Raw genomic sequence first — 12365 nt, 5'->3', positions numbered from 1 at the left:
TGCTTTTTGAAGCATAGAAATGGCTACACTTTTTCTTCCCTTCTCTTTTTCCTTTTTCCTTTTGTTCCTTTCTTTGTTCTTCTTCCTCTCTTTTTTCATTCTTTCCTTGTCATTTTCTTTCCTTGTGTGTGTGTGTGTGTTTTCAAATTTTATTTTATTGTAAAGATGTTGTACAGGGGGTTACAATTACGTGAGTAAGGTAATGAGTACATTTCTTGTTGAACGTTGTTATCCCTCCTTTTTTCTCCTACTCTACCTTCCCTTTATCTTTCTTTTTTTAGAAACAGAATCTTGATAAATACTCTGTGATAGTTTGGAATTCACTAGGTAGTCTAGGCTAACTGCTCCCTGCTTCAGCCTCCTTAATGCTGGGATTATAGGTTCATACTATTGCACCTGGCTATTACTTTAAATCCTCAGCCAAAGTGAGCAAAAGGGGTTAATGAGTTTCTTTTACCTTTTTCAAGATGAAGCATTATGTTTACAAAGTATTGATTAATTTTGGCCCATATAAATCAGAATTACCAAAGACTTCTGTAACCTAATTCTCTCTCAACCGAATATCCATAAATATATAAAATATTTTATATTTAAGTCTATATAAAAATCATTGTACAAATATTTCTACCATCTCAAGTTTGTTTAGGATAGAGTTTAAATAACTTTCTTTGACTTCCTTTAATACTAAAGCAAAATGAACTCTCAGATATGGCTAGCAAAGAGGGTGAGTTTAGAGAATAAGAATTGGAAAAAATTATATTAAGTGAAGTAATCCAAGCCCAAAGAAACATAGGTCTCATGGTTTCCCTTATTTGCAATAACTAGTATATGTCTGAGACAAGCAGAAATGGTCAGATAAGTTGATGTTAGGCGAAATGAACCTCAAGATAAGGATTCAAATGTTTTTTTTCTTTCTTGAGATTGTTTCGAACATATTTATAAGATGATTTCTTTGTTGCTTTGTATGTCCCCTCTCCCCCATGATATAACTCCTGTTTTCACTGTATTTGATGTTGGTATAATTTGTGGAGGGGAAGGGAAAAAAACAATTGTTTAAATAGAGATACAGGTGGACCCATTGCAACAATGAGATGTACAACACGTTATGTCGAAAAACGAACTTTACAATTTTGGAGGTTAGGGGGGAGGGACTGGGTGGAGGGACATGAGAAGGGATGGGAAGGGGAAACAAAAGAGGAGGCTACAATGCTTGATAAGAAATGTACTCATTACCTTGCCCATGTAATTGTAACCCCTCTGTACTGTATTCACAATAAAAAAAAGAAAGAAAGAAAAAAAAAAGAATTGGGGTTGGGAAGGTAGTTCAGTAGTAGCATGGTTGCCTTGCATGTATGAGGCCGTGGGTTCAATTCCTCAGCACCACATAAGCACAAGAAACCGGAAGTGGTGCCATGGTTCAAGTGGTTGAGCGCTAGCCTTGAGCTGAAGAGTTGAGGGACAGTGCCCAGGCCCAGAATTCAGGTTCCAAGACAGACAAACAAACAAAGAAAACAAACAAAAAAACAATTAAAAGATGTGGCATACTTTCGATCTTTGATTATCTCAATTTCAGTTACACAGCCAGAAATTTATAAATATAAATTATTGTTGTCTTTAACAATATTTAGGAAGGAGTACAATTATATACAAAAATGTTTCACAGATACAGTTGTTCTGAGTCAAGATTTAAACGTAGGACAAAACCAGAGCTTTAGAGTTAGCCTAGAGCTTATGAGCACCTCCCAACAATACCTTTACCTGTAAAATATGGGTGATACTCTCCCTCCTTAGCCTGCTTCTTCTTCCTCCTATAAACTTTCTACCATCTATAAACAAAGTTCTCAATATGTTTTTCTTAACACGAAGTTTAGAATTTTCTTTCTGTCTCTCCCAGGCTACCAGGACAAAGTATAGGACCCACGCCCAACACTGAAAAGGGTTACCAATCATTTCTGTCTCCTCAGGTTCTATCTCTACTCCTTTTCATTTTCCACGAGCAAGATCCTTGCCCCCTTTTTAGCAGACTCTGCAGTACCCCATCCAGCAGTACCCTGCTACTCTTCTCGAAGTTTCCTGACATCCATATCAGGCACCATTCCTGCCACACCTGCTTTGTCAGTCAGTTATGATATACTGTGGCAGGTCTATAATGCATAAACAAAAGGGTTGGTCTGTATGGATCCAGGATGCACATCCGCACTCTTGGAGACTATGTCCAAGACTTCCTGAAATTGCTGACACTAGAGCTAAGTAGGATTTCCTCCTATGGAAGGAATGCATAATGCTTAAAAATATTTAATAGCATAGGGATATCTACAAGTTTATTCATCTAACAATTCAGCGGCAAAATATTAAAGAGATTTTGAGAGGCATACTGAAAGCATAACTAACCTTCATTACATTCTTTAATTAAAATGGGAAACACATTGGTGCTCTAAATAATCACTTTACCAAGAAAATAACCACTTTACCTAATGCCTTTTTAGAGTAAAGAATAGCACAGATTTATGGAAGGGATTAGGGAAACAGCAATGCTGTTTTATACATTGATAGTAAATGCATAAAAAACAAAACAAAACAAACAAACAAAAACTTCAGGAACCGGGCGTTGGTGGCTCCTGTGTATAATCCTAGCTACTCAGGAGGCTGAGATATGAGAATTGTGGCTCAAAGCCACTCCAGGCAGGAACGTCAGTGAGATTCTTAAGTCTAATTAACCCTCAGAAAACTGGAAGTGGCGCTGTGGCTCAAGCGGTAGAGTGCTAACCTTGAGCTGAAGAGCTGAGAGACAGCATCCAGGCCCAGCGTTCCATCCCCAAGACCAATAAACAAACAAGCAAAAAACAAAAGCTGTTGGAGTTTTATATGAATGAAAATGCGTATTTTTATTCAGCAGACATCCTAAACATTGGACAGTGAAGTACAATTTCTGAATTGTTAACATCTCTTGGCTTTAATGATAGTTGTGAATGTTTTTATTTTATTTTACTATGCTGTTATTGTAAAGGTGATGTACAAAGGTGTTACAGATACATAAATCAGGTAATGAGCACATTTCTGTTTGAACAATGTCACCTCTTCCCTCATTTTCTCCCAGTTTTTCCCTCCCAACACCACCTCTCCCCCACAAGTTGTACAATTCATTTTCAACATAGAATCTAGTGAGTACCACTGCTGCATTTGTTTTCTCTTTGTCCCACCATTTAACACTTACCCTCCCCCAAACAGATAAACTTTCCTAGAAGATAGTTTAGAAATTGAAAACAGCAACAAACCATTAAAAAAAACCAGTAAACTTAACAAAAAAAGCTCATTTCCATTTAGATAAACATCATTTTATGTGATCATATGCACATAGCTATTGAACCTTGGTGATTCTCTTCTAGAATATCTTCCTTTGGTCTCACTATGTGAATGGCTAGAGTTTTATATAATACATTATGTACACTAGTATTATTTTGTCTTTTACCATCAGTGTGTTTACTGGAGATTTATAGGCACATCTTAGTTACAACAAATGAGGGAAACCATGCAACCTATATTTCTTTGGGTCTGCCTTACTTTACTTAATATCAAAAATTGTACTAAGTTGTGTACTTTGTAAAGTCTCTTTCTTCAAAGACATTAACTTTTAAGCCTTTAGAGCTTATGTTCTCAGTTATATAACCCTAATTATTATCTACATGAAGAAATAGTTTAATTGCCATATTCAGAATTCTACGTACAAAGCAAAATGAATGTGTTGATAGAGTGAAAGTAGTATTGCTCTTAGTGAAACACTTTAAATAGACACATTTATATAGAAGACTATGCATCACTAATAAATATTTATCAATCAATAAATCAAAGCAGAGAACTTTGATAATAGAAAGAAAAAGAGTGAACAGCTATTGTATCTTACACTGGCTATTTTATCCCTTATGGTCACCCTATGAAGGAGTTATTATTTTGGTTTTATTGATGAGAATAGAAGTTTAATTGCTAATAATCTACAAAGATTTGTACAGATGGGCATTTACTATGTTTATTTCAATGTATTCATAAAGTGTTTGCTTAAATTAACATTTCCTGATTCAGAGCCATTTATTTTTAAAAGTTTCTACTATGATAGTTTCTACTGTAAGAGTTTCATTCCTAGACTCAAACATTAGGAACTGGCAAAATACTTGAGTAAAGGGGAAGTTAGTAAATATTTTTATAATTGGTCTATGCTCAATTTTGCTATTATGGAATGTAAACAATGACATTAAATGAAGTGAGAGCACAGGATCTTTCCAGATAATTCTAGTCTCAGGTCACAGTTTATTGAATACTGAGCAATGGCACATTCTCAGAGTTATTAAAAGATGTGACAAAGTGCTAGGCATTTGAAGGTTCACAGTTGTAATCCTAGCAACTCAAAAGGTTGAGATCTGAGGACCATGGTTCAAAGCTAATCTGGGCAGGAAAGTCTGTCAGACTCTTGTCTCCAAAAATCTAACCATAGAACACAACAAAACAAACAAACAAAAAAGCAGAACTGTGGCTCAAGTGGTTGAGCTCTAGCTTTGAGCAAAAATGCTTAGAGATTGTTCCCAGTCCCTGAGTTCAAGCCCCCAGACTGGCATCACCAGCACCACCAGCACCACCAGAACCAGCACCACCACCACCAACAACAAGAACAATAAACAACAACAACAACAAAGATGTGACAGGAAAAGAATTTCCTGATTACTTTTACCTCAGAAGAACCAACGTCAATTTTGAAAGAAAAAGAAATCTTGAATGCTTTATTCTTTCTCACTTAGATTTCCATATTTCTTTATAGAAAGCCCTATTCAGCCTTTCATCAGAATCCACTGAAAGACAAATTTATCACATCCATTGTCAGCATACTTTGAAGGATGTAATGAAAAGAAGTCTCCTATAAAAATAATAAAATGCTGCTTCCTAGGGTCACTTCTCAAACAAAAACCTTTTAAAAAGGCTTACTTCTAAGAACTATGAGAAGAACAAATAATGAATGAACAAATACGTGACTTCATTGAAGTCTGCTTTTCATAATTATGACAGATTTTATGACTTTTTTCTCAATTTAAATTTCACAAAAAACAATTTTCAGGAAACCAGAAAATCTTGCTATTTTTGTTATGCATTTCAGAAGTCCTGTAGATTCCAATGGTTCAAACTTGTATTTGTTTAATGGCTAAGAAATTGTGGTTGTCACGCTGTGAGAGCATCTTCTGCATTGCACAGGCACATTCATAGCTGCATCAATGTTCCAGACATAGTTTTCCCTATTTGTTTTGTTTCAATTATATGTCTTGTTGGATAAGTAATGTAATCTGATTATTTTATAAATTAAAATTCCTCAATTTTACTGCCAAACTGACTAAGCCTGGTCTTTGATAATGAAGATATGTCACCTAAATAATACTATGATATATTAGATATAATATATTATTATATATAATATATTTTATATATATAATTTATCATTTATAATATATTTTATATTATACTAGAAATACATATTATAGTTAATATATAATATATTAGAAACCATTATTTAAATTTTATATTATAAATTATTTATATTATAAATTACCAAGTGTTTTTAACCTTAAAAAAATCCTATGTATTGGGTAATGAGGGAAATGGATTTCACTGAGCAAATTTTTATAAAAATCATTAACAAATAAATAAACAATTTCATTCTGTTTTGGAATATTCATGCTTCAGGTATTATGGATAATTAAGGAGATTACTTTTTCTTTGTGATAAGCAAAAGAATTGAGTATTGCTTGTAGAACCTTTTTTAACATAAATATTTTCCTTTAGTGAATTTTAAAATTACATGACATGGGTAAATTATATAAAAGCGGTTATCTATAACAAAATTTTATCTGGATAAATAACACATATAAATGTTGATTTCTTTGAAAAATGTCTATTTGTTTTACAATAGGTTCATAGATCTAGAAAGTAGGATTAATTAAATGGAAATGTTTGATTCTGATATCTCAAATTATAAAAAGAATCAATAATATAGACACAGCTTCAATAAATATCCAATCTGACTGCAGTTACTTTGAACTCTGAAGCCCTATTATTTCATTAAAATATATCGATATATTGTGTTTAACTAGCTTTATCTGTTTTTGTGTTCACCTTTGTTTTTACGTTTATATGTTCGTGTACAGTTAAATCTAACCAATGTAATGACTACCAGAAGCCATTCTGTGAATGACTTCATAGCTTGTTAGTTACCTTTCAGATTTGAGAATAACAAATTTCCCTCTCAATGTAATTAATTTGAGGCTTCATTTTACATGTCATGAACGGTAATGTTTTATAATTAATCTAATTTAATCTTATGAAAATCATTTTATGGTAAAGTGAAGAGACCATATGGTATTTGTCATGGGATGAATTATGTTCCCTCAATTCATATATTGAACTAGTTCTCAGGACCTCCGATTGTGACCTTATTTGGAAATAGTGTCTTTACAGAGGTAATCAGATTAGTGTGAGGTACTTAATGGACAACCTAATCCTCTTGTCTGCTATCCCTAATGGAAAGAGATCTTTCCACATAGCCCTCAGGGGAAAACTAGTAACTACCTTCATTTTATACTTCTTCCCTCTGAAACTATGGAGTTATACATTTCTGTTGTGTAAATGCACTTAATTCATACTGTTTTATTCTAGCAATCCTAATAGATCAAAGAAGAATTTAACTGTTTATCAGATGGCAAATAACCACTATCCATGGTTAATCTTGAGTGAGTTCTATTCACAGATGTACTTCTTTTAATTCCAAGTGCTCTTTTTGAGCCACTGTGTCTTCTGAAATGACTGAATATTGCCCAGAGCATCACATATACACATCCGGAAAATCTGGTTTATCTGTGATTTTTAATTTCCCTGGGGCAGATATGCTATATAAGCCCAAAGCAATATAATTATAATCAGTTGGGAAGCTAGGATGTTAAGTATTATGATTTTCTCATGAAAACTGTCTTAGAAAAATTTATGTTTTATGATATCATTATTTTTGTGATCCGTAGAGTCTTTTAAAGAAGATAACATTTAATCAGAAGTGAGATATGGAGAGGCACTGGTGTTATCTTTGGAAAACCTCCTGTAAAACTGAACCAATGAACTTAATATTGAAATTTCCATATTTAATATCTTCCTTTTATTATAAAATTTAAAAAAGTGATTTTTGTGCAAAGGAAAAGATCTCCAAACTGTATCCCATTTGTCTTAATTATTCTATGACAGAAGCAGACTTGGAATGGTAAACACCTTGCACAGAATAGCCCTAGAGCTATGTTACTCAAGAGAAAGCTGCTTAGGAGGTTCTAAAAAGCACATGCTATAAGACAACTGTGTGTTTTTTTTTTAAAGCTTATTTTACTGAACTGGCTCTGGCTTGGTGATACAAATGCAGCTGTAATGCTTGAATAAGCTTAGTCAAATAAAGCTTATAAAAATGCTCACCCAACAGAAATAACTGCTCTGAGAGATTTAAATGTCAGAAATAGGAGATTGTCTTATCTTTCTCCATTAAGATCTTACTCTGAGAAGCTGTTTGAAACAATAGGTTATAGTATTTCACCCTCCCATGTAATACTGACATTCCCAATGCCTGGAGTTGATTTCAGACCCACTCTGAGGAAAATGACTTTTTCCTAGCATCTTACAATGATGCAAAGAGGGGTCCATATAAAAGTACAGACCAAGGAGTTGCTTAGAGGGAAAAGGGTCACTTTTTCATTACATTTTTTTCTCCCTTGAATGCTGATTATAAGATATCTTTAGAATACTCAATAAAATGATTATTTTTCTGTGTAGTAAAAACTGAAGGATGAAATAATGGGAACAGCTAGATGGAAAAAGTTCTATTATTTTCTTTTTGTTGATTTCTTTGGTTTGTAAAATTGTTTTGTATCATAATTTTAACAGCCTACAGGAAAAAATCTTTTCTTTTTCAATTGGTTGACAATGAGTGAAGTATTTTCTTCACATACCATGTAAGATTGGTCTTAGGTTGGTTTGAACCTGGGATAAAATGCTAGGGATTAATCAGTGTACAATAGTTTTAAATATGCCCATGAGTAACCTTCAGAAAACAGTTTCTTTCCAAATTGTGTGTTTCAGTTTTTTTTCTTACCAAACAAGAGTAGCATATTTCTACCATCCCTTAAATGTGTGCATCTTTATCAGCCTGGTGCTTATAAACAGTAAGAAAATGTTGTATGTTTGTTTAATTGCTTTTATTTTTTTTTGTTTTACAAAATATGAGCATGTACATCTTACTGATTCTTTCTTGAAGACATAAAGGATCTGCAAGCTTACTTAAAGTCCTTTGAAATGCACAGCAAGCTGCTTACTTTTCTCTATAGATGAATGATTTAAGAAAGAAAAAACACAGCACACATAGGTGAAATCTCTAACTTTTCAGGCTGTGTTACCTTCATGAGATATGTCTATTTTCCTCAAGTTATGTAGATTCAATTTAATGAAATTTTGGGTTCAAGTTAAGCATAAACACCCAATAACCTAATACTAGTCTATTATGGGTATATGTAATTTTTCTCATAAAAGTATTAAATACTTCAATTAGAGATAAAAATTCTGTGTAGCTCCATTTTGATCAAATTATAACAATCTCCTTAATGCTTGAGTAAATAATAAAAGTAGCATTTTATATTACTGACAGTAAAATGTATATTATTGACAATTTAGACAATGAAAATATACTGCTTGTATGTATGTAATATGAAAAACATTATAATATTATTACTCCTTTTCTGACAAATTGATGGATATTTTCTTATAGAGAGCATAAACATTTATTTTCATATTTAAATGGATCTGAAAAGAAGCCAAGTTGCCCTGTGTCATTGGAAATTGAAGATTCCCCCATTGTCTGTGTGTGTGTGTGTGTGTGTGTGTGTGTGTGTGTGTGTGTGTGTGTGTATGTGTGCGTGTGTGTGCATGTGTATAGTGGAGATAGATGCTTTACATGAAGTCTTTATTACTACCAAACACATTTACATTTATAGACAGTAAGCATGAATATCTTGTATGTTTCAGGTGGGGCAAGTCTAGGTAACTTGCAACTTGTTATGAGACTTCAGTACTAGGATTATGACTCCACGTGTGCTCAAAGCAGCAGGAGATGATTAAGAAAGAGTCAATTTTCACGAAAACGTCTTTAGGAAAAAGAAAGCGAAAAAAGACATATTAGAGTCAACAAATCATCGAAAGTTAATGATTTAGAAGCTCTCAGTTGGGTATTTTTCTTTTTCCAAGTTGAATAGCATATAATGACTCAAAGCTGTTCTGTTTCAGTGGGTTTGCAATCTAATGACCATGGGACAATTTGTAGGAAGACTGCTGGACTAGGTAAAGCACTTCATTTATGCAAATTTGTCTGAGAAAGAACTGAATATAGTTTGCAAATCATAACTTCACCCTATTCAAATGATAGTTCCTTGGAGCAAAATGTCTACTATTTCCTTAAAACTGAATCCAGTAAATTTGGGAAATTTTTTGGAGACTATATCTCTAAATTCAGACTCACAAAACTTGCTATATCCCATATCCGTTTATTTTCTTTTGTACGTGTTCTTTGATTCATGAAAGGAGTATAGATATTTTTCCCTAAAATGAACCTGATTACACTTGTCAAAATCATTGTCTTTGATTAATTTCCAACTCTGATGTGACCCACTTTATATAGTGTCCATTGAAATTTTGATTTGGCCTCCTTACACACATAGTGGTAGTAAAGGACCCTTGTCATTATTTCTATTATTTTAACATGAAAGACAGAGGTGTATTACAATAGCTATGCTTACTAAGATTAAAAGATGCCAGTAGTCTTTATAGCAATTCAAAACAATTATCAAAGAGAAAAATGCACAATGTGACCTGAATTTTATCCCTTAATATCAAAACCAGATGTCGAAGTCCTAATCCCCACATCAATAATGGATTTATGATTTGAGGGTGGGGATCTTGGGGAAATAATTATGTTGAGATGAAATTATAGTGATGGGACTCTTATGATAGAATTAGTGCCTTTATACCAAGAAAACACTAGACAGTTTGTTCATTGTCTACCACTGGAGAACACAATCATCGGCCATAAATGAAAATAACTCACACTGTAACCAAGTCATGCTGGTACCTTGATTCTCAGATTCTAGAACTGTTACACTGTTACACCTGTTACACTGGGAGATTTAGAAACATAATGGCATTGAAATATTAGTTTTCATTGACTCAGTAGAAAATACTTTCATTTCTTCCCAACTCTCTTGCTTAATAATTGACAAAATACATTTTGCTTTTGTTTTTAGTCAAAGATTTGGCATATCTTTTACAAAAGCCTTATTAGTTAATTTTTTTCAGTATCAGGAATTGAATCCAGGGTCTTGCACATGATTTACAATTATTTTCCCATTCACATATACCTCTAGTTCTGCATTATATTTTTTATGTTGTAGCCTTAATTATTTTTGTCCACATGAATCTCTTAGGTCTGATAAGATAGACCTGAACAGACATACTTTTACTTCTATCAATAATATTTCCCATCTCAACTTATTCTCATATTACAAAAATACATTTCATTTATTATTTCTTTTATTTCTTTAAGTCAAAGGCACTCCAAATTGTACATCCTCATGTATGTAGATATGGTGAGCTTAGCATCATATATTTTAAAATCTAATTCCTATTAAAATTAAAATTTAATTTAAACTTTAATTCCTATTAAAAACATTCATGACACTCTTCATTTTTAATGATGGTTTGTTGTAGCCTGTTTGGAAACAAATGTTGTGCTACAAAAGTATGCAAGGAGAGATGATTTGCTTTCAATCTACAGGCTTGGTGAGGGATAGTTATAATAAAAAAGTCCTAGTTTTATCTATTTCACCTCATTATGTATATTAACACATTCTATAGTGTTGTAAACAAATATAAGTTCCATGTTAAAAAGATTTTAAAAAACATATTTAAGGAAATGCCCTGGATTCAAAGATGAATTATGCTTTTCACTTTCAACTTCTGTTAGCTATTTGTAGAAAATCTATTATTCTAAGAGTGTCACTAAATTGAAGATTTTTTTTAAAAAAGGTCAAAAGTAGAGGATGCAAGGTTTCAAGACTAAAACAAGAAAAGACATCTACCAATTTTCATGAGGACTTATTGGAAAGTTAGCTACTAGGTCAGAGTAAACATTTTGGTGTAGTCCACTATCCCAAAATACAAGAGAGGTACTTATAAAAAACACAACTTCCTGTCTCACAGTTTTGGAGGCTGGAAGGCCAAGAACAAGTAAATTGGGACAAGGGCCTGCTTCCTCATAAACAGCCTCATTTCACTATAACATCACAGTTCTCCCTCTGACCTCATTATTTGAGAACAGTTAGTTAATTCATGATGGCTTCACCCTCACGAATAACCTACTAAAGACTGATCTCCCAATTCCCTTAACATGGGAGTAAGGACTTCAACATGTATTTTGGTGAGCATGCACATTCAAATCACAGCAGTGCATGTGTACTGCCAGGGGACGGAGGCTTTGCCTATTGCTCATAAAGAGCTCGCCTGAACTAATGACAGAAGCTGCACTTTATTTATTTATTGTTGGTTGTTGGTCTTGAACTCTGGGCCTGGGCGCTGTCCCTCAAATCTTCAGCTCAAGGCTAGCACTCTACTATTTGAGCCACAGTGCCACTTCCAGTTTTCTGGTGGTTAATTGGAGATAAGAGTCTCACTGACATTCCTGTCCTGGGTGGGTTTGAACTAGGATCCTCAGATCTCAGCCTTCTGAAGTAGCTAGGATTACAGACGAGTCATCTGCGCCCAGCAGAAGCTGCCCCTTTAAATACTTTTTTTTTTAAACTTAGGATAATGACACTTCAGCCACTTGCAAGATGAGTGAGATTTAATAATTTTGAAAAAGATGTTTACATGCAGATTTTTCTTACTGACTAGTTCCTATGACATAATGACATGAAGAAAAATAATTTTATCCATCTACTCAGCAGAGAGAGAGAGTGTCATTCAGAGCTTGTGATGTCTGATGATAACAAATGCAGTCAAATCTAACTCATTTGTTTCTTCCCATGTAACTACAAAGCCCAGACATATATCTGCCTTTAAAAACATCTGGCTCTGTGAACCCATTTCATGTTCCTAAGGTCAGACAAACCATACATTCTAGTATACTTCTACTTAGCTGCCCATGGCTGCCTGTTTTATTGGTAATTTTTGGACCTGTAATGGTGTTATAAATATCCAATTATGTTGGAAGCAAAAAGTCTCTAACTTTTAGGGTACACTAGAGACCCACTGCCAAC

At 33.6% G+C, this 12365-nt stretch overlaps 1 protein-coding gene across 1 annotated transcript in view; it reads left to right on the top strand.

Moving 5' to 3' along the window:
- The first annotated feature begins 2186 nt into the window (after positions 1 to 2186).
- Trdn (triadin) overlaps positions 2187 to 12365 on the top strand; it is a 76372-nt gene continuing 66193 nt past the window's right edge. The window contains exon 1 of the mRNA XM_042695454.1: positions 2187 to 2250. Within this exon, the coding sequence (XP_042551388.1) occupies positions 2187 to 2250 (64 nt within the window). The remainder of the gene's footprint in view (positions 2251 to 12365) is intronic.

Source organism: Dipodomys spectabilis, unplaced genomic scaffold, assembly GCF_019054845.1.
Source record: "Dipodomys spectabilis isolate Male_0828 unplaced genomic scaffold, ASM1905484v1 ptg000001l, whole genome shotgun sequence".
NCBI lineage: Eukaryota > Metazoa > Chordata > Mammalia > Rodentia > Heteromyidae > Dipodomys > Dipodomys spectabilis.
This window is presented reverse-complemented; position numbering and strand designations above follow the sequence as displayed.